Source organism: Chiloscyllium punctatum, chromosome 46 (assembly GCF_047496795.1).
Source record: "Chiloscyllium punctatum isolate Juve2018m chromosome 46, sChiPun1.3, whole genome shotgun sequence".
In the NCBI taxonomy this organism is placed as follows: Eukaryota; Metazoa; Chordata; class Chondrichthyes; order Orectolobiformes; family Hemiscylliidae; genus Chiloscyllium; species Chiloscyllium punctatum.
This window is the reverse complement of record NC_092784.1, coordinates 40868540-40887530: the sequence shown is the minus strand read 5'-3', so window position 1 is coordinate 40887530 and position 18991 is coordinate 40868540. Positions and strand designations below refer to the sequence as shown.

At 44.0% G+C, this 18991-nt stretch overlaps 1 protein-coding gene across 4 annotated transcripts in view; it reads right to left on the bottom strand.

The window, feature by feature from the left end:
* Positions 1-526: 526 nt before the first annotated feature.
* LOC140467969 (GEM-interacting protein-like) overlaps positions 527-18991 on the bottom strand; it is a 127128-nt gene continuing 108663 nt past the window's right edge. For 3 of the 4 annotated variants that reach the window (XM_072564068.1, XM_072564066.1, XM_072564067.1), the window contains 8 exons: positions 17986-18078; positions 16649-16812; positions 14792-14980; positions 14266-14403; positions 11937-12157; positions 9176-9452; positions 6233-6353; positions 528-3357 (listed from right to left, as the gene is read on the bottom strand). In XM_072564068.1, coding sequence (XP_072420169.1) covers positions 2660-3357; positions 6233-6353; positions 9176-9452; positions 11937-12157; positions 14266-14403; positions 14792-14980; positions 16649-16812; positions 17986-18078 — 1901 coding nt within the window. In that variant the 3' untranslated portion in view covers positions 528-2659. Of the gene's footprint in view, positions 3358-6232; positions 6354-9175; positions 9453-11936; positions 12158-14265; positions 14404-14791; positions 14981-16648; positions 16813-17985; positions 18079-18991 lie in introns of all 4 variants that reach the window. The other variant, XM_072564065.1, reaches the window with a different exon arrangement.

Sequence of the window (18991 nt, the reverse complement as noted above, 5' to 3'; positions counted from 1 at the left end):
AGTGAGGTCCACGCCGTCATTGCTGCCTCCATAAGATGTAGGAGCAGAAATTAGGCCATTCAGCCCATCAAGTATGCTCCACCATTCAATCATGATTGATAAGTTTTTCAACCCCATTCTTCCTCCATCTTTCCCCTTGTAACCCTTGATCCTCTTTACAATCAAGAAGCTATCTATCTCCATCTTAAAAATACTCAATGAGTATCCTCAGAGTTGGTGACCTTCAAGCTGGGGGAAGCTCTGCATCACTTCATGCTAGATTACATCAGATCAAAGGGAGCCTCAGTTGAGTGAGACTGGATCACTCAAAGGGGCCAGACCAGCTAAGAGCAGATCTCCCATCTGAAGTGAACCAGTTCAGTTTTGATGCCAATCCAACAGCTTTGCAGTCAGCATTTTACTTGTAGGTCTTGATAGCAGACTTGAAATTCTCAAACTCTTGCCATGGGATTTAATCTCACAGTCTCTGGGTTTGTGGTTTAGAGATTTTTATTCACTCATGGGATGTGGATGACTGGATTTGTTGCCCATCCCTAATTGCCCAGAGGGCAGTTAATAGTCAACCACATTGCCCTGGGTCTGAAGTCACACGTAGGCCAGACCAAGTAAGGATGACAGATTTCCTTCCCTAAAGACACTAGTGATCCAGATGGGCTTTTCCTGACAATCAACAATGGTTTCATGGTTATCATTGGACCCTTAATTCCAGATTCTTTATTGAATTCAAATTTCACAACTTGCCGTGGTGATTTAAACCCAGGTCCCCAGAAGATTAGCTGAGTTTCTGGATTGATAGTATAGCAATAACATCACTACACATTGCCTGCCCAGCAAAAACAGAAATGTAAACCCAACCAGACAAACTTTTAAAAATATATTAATTCACAGGATGTGTGCATTGCTGACTGGGCCAGCATATATTGCCAATCCTAATTGCCCCTTAATAAGGTGATGATTAGATTAGATTCCCTACAGTGATGGTGAGTTACCTTCCTGAAGCCCCTGCAGTCTATATGGTGTAAGTACACCTACAATGCTGTTGGGAGCAGGTTTTACCCAGTGTCAGTGAAGGAACAGTGATATATTTCCAAGTCAGAATGTTGTTGGGATTTGGAGGGACATTTGCATGTGATAATGTTCTCATGCATCTCATAGAATCCCCACAGCATGGAAACAGGCCATTCAGCCCAACAAGTCCACACCAACCCTCTGAAGAGCTTCCTACCCAGGCCCAGCCCCCTACCCTATGCCCATAACTCTGCATTTCCCATGGCTAACACACCTAACTTACACATTCCTGAACACTATGGGCAATTTAGCATGGCCAATCCACCTAACTTCTACATCTTTGGACTGTGAGAGCACCCAGCAGAAACCCACGCAGACATGGAGAGAACATGCAAACTCCACACAATCACCTGAAGCTGGAACCAAACCCAGGTCCCTGCAACTGTGAAGCACCAGTGCTAACTACCCAGCCAGCATGCTGGCCTTTACTATCTTCGTCCTTCCAGGTGACAGAGGACTTGGGTCTGAAAGGTACTGTCGAAGCAGCCTTGATGTGTTGGCAGAGTGCATCTTGTAGATGGTACATACTACTGCCACTCAGGATGGTGGAGGGACAGAATATTTATGGATGTGGTGCTGATGAAACGGGCAGCTTTGAGCTGTATGGTGTCAAGCTTCTCAAATGTTATTGGAGCTGCACCCATCCAGGCAACTGGGAAATATTCCATCATACTCCTGAAATTAGCCCTGTAGATAGTGGACAGACCAAGGGAAGTCAGGAGGTGAGTTATTCACCATAGAACTCCTAGTCTCTGTCCAACTCTTGCTGTTTATCCTTCAAGTGAGCAACATAACAGCCCTGTTAATAATTACCAAGATTCAACTAAATGTTAACAAAACTCTTTAAATCTTTTTTGGGATTTATAATATTGCAATATATATAAAAAAGCTTGAGGTAAAAGATGGAAAACATTGCACCAGGGAGTCTTTTAGGACAGAAATCTGTTTGTAAAATATACATGAAGAATTTTTAGCCACCCTGCCAGTGCTTTGGAATACTTCAGTTAGACCAGGTGGTGCTGGAGAAACTCAACAGGTCTGGGAGTATCCAAGGAGAGAGAAAAAAAAGTTAATGTTTTGAGTCTGGATGTGGGATTTGATCAGAACTGACCAAGGGTCATCGGACTCAAAATATTAATTATGTTTCTTTCTCTCTGCACAGATGTTGCCAAATCAGCTGAGTTTCTCCAACACTGTACAATTTGTTTTGTTATAGGTTCGCCCAGTGTCTGTAGTTGTTTATGTTGGAACACTTCCCTGCATCAAAGGTGCCATGTGAATGGATATCGTTGATGAGGTGCCAGGCAGCCTGTCTGCGTGTTCTTTACTTCCAGGTCCTATGTCAAAATGATTTCGCTCCACAGATGCTGCTAGACCTGCTGAGCTTTTCCAGCAATTTCTGTTTTTGTTGCCTATGTCAAAGGCTCTATGTAAATGCATGTGGTTGACAAGGCATCAGGCAGCGTCTCTCTCTGTTCTTTGCTTTATATCTTGCAGTTAGTCACTAATGAGTCACGATGGTGACAGCTAACAAGTGGACAGTGTTTGGATTATGTCTGGACATCTCCCTGCTCTGACCCCTCTCCCTCCCTCACACAAAGTGGACCTCTCTCTTCTCGGTGCTCTGCCGCTGACGGGACACATACAGCATCCTCTCGATGTCCCGCCGCTTCTCTCGCTGCCCATCCACCAGCTCTTGACACACGTTGTTGGACTGGTTTGAGTTCAGTTCAGCATTAGCCGTGTGCTGATGCTGCCGCTGCTCATCCTCCAACTCTCCCAGTGGATCCGGGGCATCAGCTGCTTCCGGCTGCTCCAAGCTGGACTTCTCGCCCTCAGTGTCGGCCTCACTGCTGTCCACCCGTCTCCTGTCCTGCAGCTTTGACACCAGCCGGGCCGTCCCCACGGTCATCTCAAAGCGCTTGTGTTTGCCGCCTGAGCGCCGCAGGGTACCGCTGTCTGGCGATGAGCTCCGGCTCGAGCTGCTCACTCTCCTCTCTGTGTCTGCGGCCGCTGCCACCGCCACACCGCTGTCGGGGACAGCCCGGGTATTCTCCTTATCCCCTGTCAGAGCCGAGGGCAGGCCGGCTGTGATGATAGGGAGAGCCGAGGGTTTGGGGATGATGGCCCGGCTCTTGGCCTGGCCGTATCGCTGGTACTTGCCCGGCTGCCGGCTGAAGTTGCATCGAGGTAACACGGGCTCAGCGCTGCCGTCGCTTTCCCAATCCTGGCCATCCAGAGAGTGAGAGTCCTCGGCTACCTGCCTCGTTGCCTCCACTAGGCCTGCAGCTGAAAGAAGTAGGGCAAAGAGAAAACAACAACAACAAAAATACATAAGTGATAGATTTTCAGAGGTGAAGGACCCACCCCCGCCTCACCACCTCACCCCAAGAGCTAAAGTTGGCCCAGGTTGGTCACACACAGTGACAGGACTAAGGGGGGGGGTATGAGGGCAGGATAGAACCATCAAATCCACACAGTGTGGAAGCAGGCCATTTGGCACCTTGAGTTCACACCAATTCTCCAAAGGGCATCCAATCCAGACCCACCTCCCCCTACACTATAACCCCGCATTTCCCATGACTAACACATCTCGCCTGGACACTATGGGGAAATTCAGCATAGCCAATCCACCTAATGCACATAGCCAATGCACATAGAAAAGCCAGTACATGCCCTTTGGCCCTTGATGTTGTGCCGACCTTTTATCCTACTAACCCACAGAATCTTCATTTTACTGTCATCCATGTGCCTATCCAAGAGTCGCTTAAATATCCCTAATGTAGCTTGAGTCTACTACCACTGCTGGCAGTGCATTCCTTGCACCCACCACACACTGTGGGAGAAAATTGGAGCACCCGGAGGAAGCCCACACAAACATGGGGAGAATGTGCAAACTCCACACAGACAGTCACCCGATGGTGAGATTGAACCTGGGTCCCTGGCGCTGTGCCCTTGTAATGTGTAGTTACAGCCTTTCTGAGGTTGAAAAAGCAGCACATTTCCTCAGATCAATCTTGTTTTTCCAACTGCATTAAGGATCTGAATATGTCCAAAGGTAGATTCTAATTATTTTGATCATTTTTCCACTCTTCATTGTCCTTCTGTTTTTTTTCAGGGGTAGAGGCTACATGAGGTGGTTTCCTATTGACCACTTCACTTAAAGGTAACACAAGTCCAAAGGACCATCCGCCTGGATCTTGTGGCCCTCACAGATGAGATGTGCCAAATAATCTATTCTATTCATACTCCTTGTTTCTAGCACTTTTGCCATCAATGCTAAAAATTGATTGGTTACACCAGTGGTCAAGGCCTTTAACCCTGAATGTGGCGTCCATTTTAGAAATGCAGGACTTTCTAAGGGTAAAACCAGAACAGCATTAGCTCCTGCCTGAAAGCAGGTGATGCTCATGGAACTCCGCGTTTCCCTTTTTAGTTATTTAGAATCATACAGCACAGAAACAGACCCTTCCACCCAATTCACCCATGCCAACCAAGTTTCCGAAACTGAACTAATCCCAAATGTTTGGCTCCTATCCCTCTAAGTGAAAGTGAGGACTGCAGATGCTGGAGATTATAGTAGAGAGTGTGGTGTTGGAAAAGCACAGCAGGTCAGGCTGACCTGAGCAGAAAAACTGACATTTCAGGCAAAAGCCCTACATAAGGAGGGCTTTTGGCAAGACGTTGATTTTCTTGCTCCTTGTATGCTGCCTGACCGGCTGTGCTTTTCCAGCACCACACTCTCGGCTCATCTCTCACTGTAAACCTTTCCTATCCATGGACCTGTCCAAAATGCCTTTAATTTGAGAAACTTGTTATCGTTCCTTTGACTGCACCTTCAGCACCATGATTCTGATCTTTGGGTACCCAGTGGGGGGAGGGGGCAGAGCAGTTTGGGCAGGCATGTCAAAGGGTCTCCTCAATGACGTGCTTCTGGGCCTGGCTAAAGCAGCTGTCAACATGTCCAGGCAGTGGGCTGTGGAGAGATCATAAAGCCGACTGTCTGCCTATCTTCTGTGGTTGACCTTGATTTTTCACCAGCACCAGCACCAGACTTTGCGAGAGAAGTGAGTGCTGCGGGAACTGGGGTACATTAATTAATTAACCATCTCCATTTTGATTTAGCTGCTTCCTCTTTTCCTGCCTTCTCTTTATTATTGTGACACTGCCTCTTTTGGGCTGCGTTTATTTGTCATTTAGTAAATTGGGTGAATTGGTGGTGAGTTCTTATAATACACAAAGGAGTGTTTCAAGCCCCTGCTAGACCGTGCTTGTAACTGTGGATTAGGTGTTTACTTTAATTGGTGGTGGGTTTTATAAAATTAAAACAAAAAGGTTTTGCCTCCCTGCCTCTGGGCCAGAGGCTTGAGTTCAAGTCCCACCTACTCCAGAGCTGTACTATAACATGTCAGTACAGGCTAGTTTTCTTAAAAAAAAGGAAACAAAGATTGTTCTCTAGGGGTCTTATGGCACAGTGGTAGCATCCCTGCCTCTGGGCGAGGATGCCAACGTTCAAGTCCTACCTGCCCAGATGTGTCATGACATGTGCAGACAGGTTGATTAAAATAGCTAAAACTATGGTTGTTAAGAGGTTAAATAAAAGACATGGATTCAAGTGTTTGTTATTTGTAAATTTGGTGATGGGTTTATTTTGCAAAAAAAATTCACTTCCAATTGGGGTTTTGTTTCCAGACAGGAGGAAAAGGTGGAAACTGGTGTTTGTGCTTAACTGTAGATTTACAACATAATCCTTGTAAATTTCAATTTCTTTAGCTGCCTCTTTTACGATATGGGCGTTGGTCTGTTAAACACAAGGGACCCCTTACCCAAGCCTCTGTGGTCTTTCTTAAAGGACAAGACAACTGCTCACCCTAACCCAGGTCTCCAATGACCCTGCTGCCCTGGATGATCTGAATGATGCACTTACAATCTTAGTGGCTAAACCTGACAGCAACATGATTGGTATAGCTGCTGGCATAACTTGCTTTTCTCAAATTGGAATATCTAAGACTGATTCCCAAACTTCCAGATACTTGCCCTGCTCCATGCATCATAGAGAGGAAAAATGGGATAGGCACCAACAGCTTGGATGAAATTTGAACCTCTAAGCCATGGGGTTAATCCCCTTTATCCATTTGTTCACACATGTATGCATCCCACTCACCTGTCATGTCGCTGCTGCCAGAGCTCTCTCTTCTTTGGTCCCGTGTGTCATCAAGAGCTTCGTTTGACGAGGATTTGTCCGAAACATACCCTTCACTTGAATTTCTTTTCAAAACCAGACTCTGCAATAGGAGAGACTGGACAGTAAGCACACAGCAGCCAGCAAGATCTACCATCTGAAATCCATTGTGTCACCTATTTTCACTGAAACAAACAGATCCAGGCAGGTCTGTTCCCTCCGGTGCCAAGTTACAATCTGGGGCAGCTACATTCAATCACTGCTTCCAGTGAAGGAAATCACATACTGATCTGTGACTCCTCCGGAAAGTGTAGGGATGGACATTGTTATTTACTTGCTCCCTACAGTGTGAAGTCAGTTCAACAACGGAAATCGAGTGTCACTTGGCCATCAATTCCCTCACGGCCATATGTCCAGTCAGCATTCTCTAGAAACATTTGATGCAGGACATCTGGATATCACTGGTTAGGTCAGCACTTATTGCCCATGCCTAACTTCCATGAGGAGGTGGTGGTGAGCTGCCTTATTAAATCATATAACTTAAATCATATAACAATAACCTGGTGTTGTGTGATTTTTAACTTTGTACACCCCAGTCCAACACCGGCATCTCCGAATCATTCTTAAATCATGACAGCCTTTGAGGTGAAGGTACACCCACAGTGATCTAAGGCAGAGAGTTCCAGGAGTTTCACCCAGCGACAGTGAAGGAATGAAATGTTAGTCCCACCTCAGTTTGGTGAGTGGGTTGGAGAAAAACGTGTAGGTTGTGGTTTTCTCTGGTGCCCTTGCAGCTGGACTGTCTGCACTGAAAACATTTTCTGTTACGTCCTCCATTTTTAAAATATAAATGTCTGAAGATTTGTTTAAAATATTATCATTTTCTTGCAGAGTCCTGATCCAAGTTTTTAAAAAAAATATGTGCTGTTATTTTTACAAAGTCCAAGACATTTTCAATCAGTCCTGATACGTTTTCATAGCACAGGGAAAACACCCTTTGGGGGGAACAGAAGAAAAAGACATTGATTACGTTCAATATTTCATTTTGAGATTAATTCATTGTATGTTTTGGGAGTGTTGCTTGAGGATGAAAGGAGGGAATCTGGAATGTACATTTATATAGCACCTTCTGCCAAGTCACAAAGCACTCTTGATGCTTCACAGCCAGCATACTCCAGATATCATCACACAGGCAGCCATCCTATATACAGCAATCTCCAGCAAACAGCAGTCAGAGGAAGAACCTCCTCGTCAAATGAACAGTGCATGAACCTTTAAATATAAACCGAACAAATAAATAGGACCTTGTTCTCATTTGAGGACAGCACCTCTGACAATGCAGCTGTTCATCAGACAGCACTGAAGTGTTGGGTTCAACTGTATACAGGGTAAGTTTTCTACATGGCAAAGGAGAAGCAGAAATAGAAGACTTATGAAAATAAACTACAAGGGCTTTGTACCGTAATTTGTTAGTTTAGTTAACATCCTTTCACTGTATTGGAAAATATATCAGAGTTGAAAACCCATTGGGGAAATCATTGTGTCCATCACTAACCTGGTCTTTTACTTATGAGCAGTGGGTTGCCTCAGCTGGAAAATGCTGACATTTTAATTTTAAAATTTACAAACTTCAGTTTCAGACTAGTTGATTTAGAGAAAGGAAAAAGATTAGATTCCCTACAGTGTGGAAACAGGCCCTTCGGCTCAACAAGTCCACACCAATCCTCCGAAGAGTAACCCACCCAGACCCATTCCCCTACATTTACCCCTGACTAATGCACCTAACACTACAGGCAATTTAGCATGGCCAATTCACCTAACCTGCACATCTTTGGACTGTGGGAGGAATCCAGAGCACCCGGAGGAAACCCACACATTCACAGGGAGAATGTGCAAACTCCACACAGACAGTTGCCTGAGGCAGGAATTGAACCCAGGTCCCTGGCTCTGTGAGGCAGCAGTGCTTACCACTGAGCCACCGTGCCATCCCAAAAAATACAGCAACATCTTGTTTTGTAACAGTGGCTATTCTTCAACATTCAGTTCCCCAGTTACTCCCATTTACTGAGATTCTAATCTCTTCTCAATTCAGTTCAGACACTGAAGCCTTACCAACCTCTCTGCTTTACATAAACACTACAATACTCCCCACCTATAGATATTGCAATTCTGCCTCTCTCTCAACATCTGGTTCACTTATGCTCTTTTAAGGAAGGGAATCTGCTGTCCTTACCTGGTTTAGTTCACTTGTGATTTCAGAATCACATCAATGTGGCTCTCTGAAATGGCCTAACCGGCCACTCAGTTAAGGATGGGCTGTTCAGGATGGGCAACAAATGCTGGCCCAGCTAATGATGCCCACATTGCATGAAAGCGTAACAAAGTCCCATCTCTGTCCTCACTCCTTTATTTCCCTTCCCTCTCTTTTTCATTCCCAACTATCCCCCACCCTTCCCAATGATACTCTGTTTCCTCTCTCAGTGTTGTCTGAGGCAAGTGGAAATTATTCTCCTGACTGTGTTCTTTGATGGAAGTTCCTGCATTCTCAAACTTTCCAGCTACACAATTCAACGATTGAATTGCTTTGATTTCCAGCAGTACTTGAGATGGGTCGACACTAAGGGATAGTGGGTCTGGTCCACCCTGATTATGTTTGCAAATATGTATGCCTATAGTGGATGATTCAAGCAGTGGCTGCCAACATAAAATATGACAATATGTATATCTTCGAGGTTCTACCGACCTGATACTTTCAGTTATTTTTCATTGACCTGTTTAGATATGTTATGATACATCTGCATGGTAATCAAGACTTGAATCCAGAGGTTCTAGCTCAGAGATAGTGATGCTACCACCATTTCACAAGACTCCTAACTTAACACTTTATCTTTGCTACAATCTTGCGATAATTCTGCAAGACTGTACCTCAGAAGAATTGCTCCTGCCTTTTGCTGTGCCCAGGGCTGCCTTCTCTTGGTTTGCTGGCATTTCTGATGGCCAGGTTTTGAGGTCTTGCTTAGGTTCGAAGATCTGATTGCATTGTGTGATCAGGAAGTCTATAATCTGAGCCTGATACCCACAGCTAACCAGGGAAATCATGGAAGCTGTGTCTTCCAGAGCTGGAGGTCGTATCAGCGTGGGGCCAAAGATTATTCCCAGGCTGTTTGATGACATCTTGTTCTCTTCGCATTGTTCTGTCACTCTGCAAGAGGAAGAGATATCTACCTTGAAGCAACTGAAACAATAGTTTACACACCCTTTCTGGTGTTACAACTGAAGCCAGGGAATGCACTATCACCTTGGCCCCATTATTTAACAGGGCACAACCTAAAATAAACATACAATTCCAGTTATGAAGATGGTCAATTAACTACCTTATCTGTATCAGGTTTTAAACAAAAAGACCTATTAAATACAATCATTGAAATTTTATGAAGTGCTGGAGAAATTCAACTGCTCTGGTAGCATCAGTGGAGAGAGGTACAGAATAAGTGTTTCAAATCAATATGACTCTTCTAAGGAGTTCTGAAGAAGTCATATTGGATTTGAAGCAATAAGTGTTTATTCCTGCACAAATGCTACCAGACCTTTTGAGTTTCTCCCAACACTTTCTGTTTTTATTTCCGATTTCCAGCATCCACTGTATTTTGCTTTTAAACACCATTATTATTTGGTTATCAAAGCCAAACTTATTTCATGAAGTTACTGATAATTGGTAACATATACAGTCGGTAATATTGAAGTATAAATCTTTTTCTCTCTAAATATCCCCATAACATTTGCTAAAGTAACACTTAAGGAAATCAGGAGAAAAAAGATTTATCTGCAGAGATTGGCCTATGAAAGAAAAAATACACCTTGGCCAATGGGTTATTTTGAAGACACAAAGGTCAAAAGTCTAGTGTAGAAGGTTCCAAAGTCTGATGTTCTAGCATGTCTAACCACATCATTAATCAGACATGGTTGTCTCTGGAGTCTTAGTAGATAAAGCTTGCTCAAGAATTCCAATATTGAGATGTTCCTTCAATCACTTTCTCAGAAGAACAGATAGGTTTCATCCTGAACTTATCAAAAGTGTTTTCTTTTCAGAAAAAAATGATCAGCTAGGTAGCTTGACCCGCAACAGAAGGCCAGATAAAAGCAAAACACTCCCCGAGCCAGTCACTGTTCAACAGTGGTCTCCAGGAAGCCATATTAAAAAAAATTCCAATGTCCACAATGAGCTTTCAAACCATTCTAGGTTTTTCTTTTAACTTGAAAAAGATAAATTTTTCCATAATTATTCTAAATTTAAATCCCCTAAGAAATATTAGATATGAAGCATTTTCATAACATCTGAAAGATGACCCAGGAAGGTGTCAGCAACAACTAGTTTCCATCCGCTGCCTCACCAAAGTGCCTATCCCTCATGTGGGAGCAATGTTTGACCTTAACAGTCTTTAATTGAAGCCTGAAACCCCTAAACATAGGTAAGGGCAGCTTTCCATTTGGAAATAATGGATAACACTAACGCTAACCTCCTGTCCCTCATTGCATTGCCTTCTCCATTTCTTTCCACCCTTCCAACAAACCAGCTGAGACCAGATAGCTTGGTGTGTGATATACTCTACTCAAATTTGGGAAACTTTGGAATGTGGAAGTTCTTATTGAATGTGAGCAACCTGCTTTGTGTTCACTCACATCATCATCTTGTAGATACCAACTCTCCATCACCCAAATCCTTCTGTCAATATTAACTAATACAAACCTTCCCAGGCTAGTTACAGACCTAAAGGAAAATTCTTTACCTATTTGGTCTTCCAGGTATTTCCAACTGGCCCAATTTCACTAATCTGCCCTTTCACTTCAGATGTTTCTTATTCTTTCAGGGTGTCCTTAAGTTGTTGCCCAACCCTGAACCAAGAACAGTTAAGAGACAACTGTTTTGCTGTGGGTGTGGAGTCACAGGCTAGACTGGGTAAGGATGGCAGATTTTCCTGACCCAAATAGGTTTTTACAATAAACAATGGTCACCATTACTGACACTGGCTTTATATTTCAGATTCAATAACTGAATTTAAATTCCACTGGCTGTTGTGTTGAAGGTTGAACCCAAGTTCCCAGATTATTAGCCAGGCCCTCTGGATTATTAGTTCAGTGACGTTACCACAACATCACCTTTTCCCCAGATTTATTCAGTCTTTGCATCATCTAGGTCTTGCAACACTTCCCAACTATCCCCAATGGTGGCAAGACTGAGATATGAAGTTGATATCATGGAATAGATCCTGGTATCACAATGCATGCATATAGCTGTGACTAGCATCATGCTCAATATACAAAATCTTCCAGGAACTTCTCTGGTTCTAAAGAAGCTGATTGATCTGTGGAATAAAGTGTTGCATCGGTACCAGATGATGACTGCGTAATGAGCTAGCCAGGATAGTGGCTATTATAAACCACCATAGGAGCCAGGCCCGAATGCCATATTTGTTAGTCCAAGTCCAATTAGAGACAGCTACACTGAATGAGTTTATGGGGTAGACCAGAGAAGACTGGCAGACTCCCATCCCTCACAAATTAGAGAACTGGTTATCTTAGTAGAACTGGAACTCAGCATCTGAAGTTTGCAAGCACTATAGACACTAATGCGACTAGTTCCATTACTACCATCTAATTTGGAAATCTATATCAATCCTGGGCCTACCTGTAGAGATGCCCAATGATGTGTTCCAGAGCATTGTAGTTGGCGGCTGGTAGCTTCTGCAGCAAGGCCTTGGCCTGCTGGATGAGCTGTGCCACTTTATCTGCTGGCATAGACGCTCCCTTGGCTTGGCTGTCCTTCAGCTCTTCGCAGGCCAGGTGTAAGTCTTTGGCAAAGTTCATAAAGTCATTGTAGAGGGTGGAGAGAACAATCGGCTCAGGAAGCTTGAAGTCAAAATTAAACATAAAGTTTTCATTAAATTAGAGAATAGCTACAACACAGAAAGAATATCATTCTGCCCATCGCATTCACATTGGTTCTCAGCAAGAGCCCAATCCCAACATTCATCCTTTCCCCAGAACCTTCCAAATGTTCTTCTTTTAAGTTAATTGCCCAATTCTTTCTCAAAAGCTTCAGCTGAGTCTGCCCCTACCACCTTCTCCAGATCTGAACTATATATTGTATGAGAAAGATGTCCATCATGTCACCATCGTCAGTTTAAATCAGTGTCCTCTAGTTCTTGACCCCTCCACACAAGTGAAGACTGCAGATGCTGAAGATCAGAGTTGAAAAGGGTGCTGCTGGAAAAGCACGGCAGTGCTGGACAAGCATGTCGACTCTCCTGTTCCTTGGATGCTGCCTGACCGGCTGTGCTTTTCCAGCACCACATTTTTTGACCCTCCACACAATGAAACAATTACTTGCTTTCTACTTTTCTCCAAGGCTCCATGTTGCTGCAGTCTATCAATGTAACTGGACTCTCTCGTTCCAGGAACTCATATGAATCTTTTCTACACCCTCTTTATAATCCATATGCATCCTTCCGTAAGATTTGTGCCCAGAATGGGATACGGTACTCCAGTTTCTCGATTTTTCAGTGTCTTTCCAGACCTCCCTGCCCTCTGCCTGAAATTGCCTAATATTGTAGCTAAATTACTCATTAAGTTACCATGTGGGCCTAGACTGTGTCAGGCAGATAGTTGCCTGTACAAGTGAGAGAGTTGTCCAAATTTTATCCAACTCTACCAGTAGCAGTTTATGTAAACGTGACTACTTTCTCCACAACCAGCCCCTCCCCCACACACCGCTCCCATCCCATCACCATCATAACTTCTAAAAGTAACGTTCCTGCCCAGGCTGAGGTCAGGCTTTAGTACCATTGAATTGGTATAGCTAATTAACAAAGGGCTTTTCTGCTTTGGTGGGCTCAGTGATCTCATCGGCCTACAGAAGGTTTTCTAATGTCATGTATTTTGAATTACAGAACATCACCAATCCTATTTATTTACTTTACTCTCATTCATTTGCAGTTTGTTTCTGGCTTGGGTTAATGAAGAATGGGGGAGATCAAATTGAGGTATTCAATGATAAAAGGTGTGAATAAAATAGATGTGGAACGGATGCTTCCTCTTGTGGGGCATTTTAGGACGAGATAAGGATAAGGGGTAGCAAATTTAAAACAGAGTTGAGGAGAAACAGCTTCTTCCAAAGGGTTGTGAATCTGTGGAATTTGCTACCCCAAAGTGAGGTGGATGCTGGGACAGTGAGTAAACTTAAGGAGGTGTTAGACAGATTTTTAATTGGTAAAGGGTTGAAGGGATATGGAGAGAAGGCAGGAAAATGGGGGTGAGGAACATATCAGCTATGGTCGGAGGGCTGAGTGGTCTAACTGTCCTCCTATATCTTATGAACTCATAATGAGAGTATGACATTCTCAAAGTCAACCTTCCATGTACCAGAGAATCTTAAGGGTATAAATAAAGATTTATGTTCCCTGTCATTGTTGATTCCCAAGTGCCTCAGTTTGATGAAAGTGTACACCTGGCAATAATACCTGGAATGGGCCTGTCCAAATCTTCACCATCAAAGACAAAAGCCAAATGACCCAGTTATTCGTGTTGATTTATTAACGCTGATGTAAAATCTGGGCTGTTCACCTGTGAAATCCCAGGGTTGCTACTGCCCACGTGTAAGCCCATGCCATTGCACAGAGTTGGGTCTTTAACTCTAGCCAGTGCACAGAGCTGGCTTTGTAACCATAGACAGAATACAAATCTGGCTCTGTAACCTAGTGAGGATACAGAACTAAAAACGGTGTCTTTATCCAGTGTTTAGATCTGGCACTGTAACCCTAACCAGAGCACAAAGCTGGCTCTGTAATATTAGCCAAGGCACAGAGGTAGCACTGTAACCTGAGCGAGGACACTGACATAATGTGGCCCCCATTGAAGAAGCTGATGAATGAAATTCAAAATCAACATTTGCCGAGCAGAGCTGCTTTGAGAATGATGGGATCAGACTTAACACAAGAGTTCACTATACTTCAACCCACCTCTCGAAGATACAGAGTTAATACATTCGTAATATCGTGAGGAGAGTTCTCGGACATGTCGATGAGGTCCCACCCATTTTCGAAGGAATGGCGTAGTTTGGAGATGCGAATCTTTGAACCATTCACCCGATAGAGCCCCTGAAGAATCAGAAATTACAACATTGATTGATCTATAACGCCGACATCTGTTCTAATTATTGAAAGAAAACAAACAGCTCACTACCTACGGTAAAATGCCACAGCACCTATTGTGGGAAATGATGATAACTCTGGTGCAACTCAACAAGGAGAGGGAGATTGGCAATAATTCTTTGGGAGAGGGTAGATGGGCATATTCCATGTAGAGGGGATTTAGACTCACACCATCTAGAGAGTCAAGAGATGACAACACAGTGAGAAGGTGGTAGCAGACTACTGTTGCAGTTCTGGTAATTATCTGCCAGGCTACCATAGCAATGCTTCCCTAGCTCTCGATCTCCAACATATTCAGTTTCCAACACTCTGATCTTGGCTGGGTTGCTCTTACCTGTACATTCAGTGCCCGGCTGTCGATCTCAGCTATGCATTTTCTGATGATGAAGGGGACCTCAGCAGCTGCCTCCCTTGGAGCCTGTGCAAAGTCAACACCAAAGAGAGAGACCTTGTTCTGCAGCTTCCTATGTCCACACATGATGGCAACCGATTCGAGGCATTTCCTATGACACGCCAGGTAGCACTGTGAAGAGCAAATACTCAAATAAACTCAATTACTCAATTAATCAGCACCAGCAAAGCCTCAAAGAATACCATGCAGGTACACACAGCTTGTGAATGGATGAACATTACAGAAGTTATTTTCAACAAAGGGCTGCAAGGCTTCTCACGCACTCACCTGGAGAATGCCCGTTCCTTTAAATGCTTGATCTCCTTTCTTTCATATGGAAGGCAGGAACAGGAGAAGGCCATTCAGCCCTTCAAGCTTGCTCTGCTATTCAGTATGTTCTTGATTGATCATCCAACTCAATCACCTGTTCCTATTTTCTCCCTAGACCATTTGACACCTTTAGCCCTAAGAACTCTCTGAACTCCTACTCAAAAACATTCAGTGTTTTGGCCACAACTGCTTTCTGTGACAGGGAATTCCATAACTGGCTTCACAATCATGTTCCAGGCCCCAATTTTCTTGCAGGCAATGGCAATGGATGTTTGTAAGTGTTTTACCAGACAAGGGAGGGACTGTTCATATGAACATACTAATTAGAAACAGGAGTAGATTATGTGACTCCTTGAGGCTGCTCCACCATTTGTTTAGATCATGGCTAATCTGACTGTGCCTCGAACTCCACTTTCCTATTTGCTTCTCCACCCCCAAACCATGACTCCATAATTGATCAAAAACCTATCTAACTCAATATATTTCAACGACCCAGTCTCCATTGCTGTCTGGGCAAGAGAATTCCACAGACTAAGGTCTGTGTGTGAAATAGCATTTTTCTCTCATTTCCAACTTAAATGGGACATCCCTAATTGTTAAGTTGTGTCTCCTAGTCTCTTCTGCAAGAGGAAATAATAGGCACTTGCAGTTTTCACTCCTACCCCTAATGAAGGATTTTATGTTTCAGTAAGATCACATCTCATTCTTCTAAATACTAATGGATGCAGGTCCTGCTTGGACCATCCTTTCCTCATAAGGCAACCCCTTTTTTTTAGAAAGCAGTCAAATGAATCTTCTCTGTACTGCTTCTAATACAACCTTTTATATACTTTCTTGATTAAATCTGTACAGCTGTGATCTCACTAAAAGTCCTGAAAGACTTTAGTAGAGTTTAACTACTTTGATATCTATTTTCCTTGCAATAAACGGCAACATTCCTTTTCTATTGCCAACCCTGTAACCTCCGTTTCTCCTGAAGAACTCAGACAGGCACTTCCACTGGCTGAAGGTGGCCAAGGAAGATAAAGTGGGGTTTCAATCTCACAGGACCTAAATCTTCAGAGTTAAGCTTCTGCAAGAACATCAGCTACCATGGCAGGATCTCAAATCTGTTGTTAAATGTTCCCCCTTCTGAATTTACTCCTCAAGGCCCGAGTTTTCTCTTGGTCATAGTTCCTTGGTGAATCTGCCCCAATAAGCTCCTCTGCCAATGCACTTGCAGGTTACTCTATTCTATCAGGGCAAAGCTGATCATGCCCCCAGCTGACATTCACTCGCTCACATTCCAGCAAAGGTTAAAAGCCACCAGATGGTTAGTCAGGAATAGAAGCAACAGACACAACTGTCTGTAACTTTCTGAGCTAGTAATGGGCACTGGAGCACCAATCAAATGCAGAGAGCCCATGTCTTGTGCCACCTTAGACTGCATTCAGCAGTGCTCGGACAATACCAACTGTTCAGGCAACTAACCTGCTCACACTCGGCTCCATTCACCACAATGAGGCCTTCACACTCACGACATTTGGTTGGTGCTCGGAGTTTCCTCAGGCGGTGAGTCTGTGCTGCTTTGGAGAGTGAGATTTTCTTGAAACGCCCTGCTGTTCCTGAAGTTTCATTGATCAAGTCAGTCAAATCTAAGAGAAAATTTTCAAGATAAATTGAACCTGTATTATATTACCCTCTCCACTGTCCTTCCCTATTCCTGCCTCTGTGCTGTCATTTTCTCATCTTTTCTCTCTGTTTTGCATTCATTTTCTCTTCCAAACCTACTTGCATTTTCTCTCATTCTCCCCTATCTCTCCCTCTCCCCATTTCACCATCAACCCTCCCTCTTGTCCATTTTCTCTCTCATATGGTTCTATCATTCCCCTTTCCCCTAAATCGCCATTCTCTACCACCACAACAAACACCATTCCCTTCTCTCTCTCATTTGCTTTTCCCACTATTGTGCTCTTTTTGCTTTCTTGCTCATCCCCTCTAATTTCCCTTATCACCTTACGTTCCTCTCTTCTTTCACCCTTTCTTCCTTCATACCCGTTCTACATTCTCAGCTTCCTTCTGCTTCCTTTGGGGAGCAGAGATTGATGAGCTGCCAAATAAACTGACAGACCAATGTGTCCTGCCTGCCCACCACTCCTCATTCAACAGGTGTGACAGCAAGTCTCAACAAGATATCTGTAAAAGCCCAGAAAGCAGAGACACCTAGATGTCTCCTGCCTGGCAGATCACGTGATTCACACTAGCTTTCCTCAGACACAGGTGGCATGATGGCTCAGTGGGTGGTACTGATGCCTCATAGTGCCAGGGACACTGGTTTGATTCCATTCTCAGCTGTCTGTGTGGAGTTTGCACATTTTCTCCGTGAGTCTGTATGGGTTTCTGCCAGGGCTCCAGTTTCCTGTCACAGTCCAAAGATGTGCAGGTTAGGAGAATTGGCCATGCTAAATTACCCATAATGTCGAGCGATATGCAGGCTAGGTGGGTTTTCCATGCAAAATGTGGGGTTACAGGGATAGGGTGGGGGCGGGGGGTGTTGGTGGGGTGGTCTGGGGGGGGGATGCTCTTCAAAAGGTGGGTATGAACCCAATGGGCTGAATGGCCACTTCCTGCACTGTAGGGATTCGATGACACCAAACCCCTCATCACCAGACATGCCACTCATTCACCTATATTTAGGCATTTTCTTATGTATCTAAGCACCAGAAGGACTTCCAACTTGTATTCTGCCAACAGTAAGCCAACTTTTCATCGAGGTGTTCCTTTCAAAGAATATTTAACACCCCCCCTCACCCAACCCATCAACATACCGCTATCATTCGATCGGATCAAATCTCTCTCTTCAAATTCGTCTGGAGATATCACAGAAGACATAGTTTTTGGTAACTTCCTACCGAAATGAGCTGCAGAGATAAAATGGAGGTTTTTAAAATCGTGCAGGTATGAGTGAAACAGAGTTGATTCTGACACACACAGAGAACCTAGTGGCCCAGTCAGCAATGAGGCAAGTCACAGCACCTACTGGGCTTTGTCATTTCCAAAGGAACTTGTCACCTCCTCACACCAGCGGTTATGATAAGGCTGTTGTATATAGTGATGCAGGGATAAACTAATTCTCACTTATGCTTATCTTTCTATTTTGGAGACGTTTTCTACTGGTTTCCTAACGATTCACAAACCCCCCCCTCCCTACATCCCTGACTGGGTTTGAACCCTGTTGACCCCATCCATAGACCTATAAAACAATATTCACCGAATGTCAGGAGTACCCTGCAACTCTCAAGTGTCAAGGTTAAACAGTGCTGCCCCACTATTTGTTTTGCTCTTTCAGTGGATGGGTGTGGCACTGCCAGGGCCAGCATTTATTATCTTAATTGCCCTGGAGAAGGTGGATGAGATGCTTTCGTTATATAATGCAGTCCTTGGGGTGTAGTCACCCACAATGCTGTTAGGAAGTGAGTTCTGTGATTTTGCGAAGGTGAAGGAACGATGATATAATTCCAAGTCAAGATGGCCTTTGGTTTGGAGGGTGACTTGCAGGTCATGGTGTTCCAAACATATGTTACCCCTGTCTTTCTAGATGGTAGAGCTCACTGTTTGGAAAGAACTGTCTGTCAGTGATGGAGGGCTTGCATGTTAAAGGAGATGGGCAGAATGTCAATGAAACACAGTCACAGTCTAAGAAGAAGGGATAAGAACTGAGAAAAGGAAGAATTTCTTCACTCAGAGAGTTGTGAACTGTGGAATTCTCTCCACAGAAAGCTGTTGGGGCCAGTTTGTTAGATATATTCAAGAGAGAGCTGCACATGGTCTTTG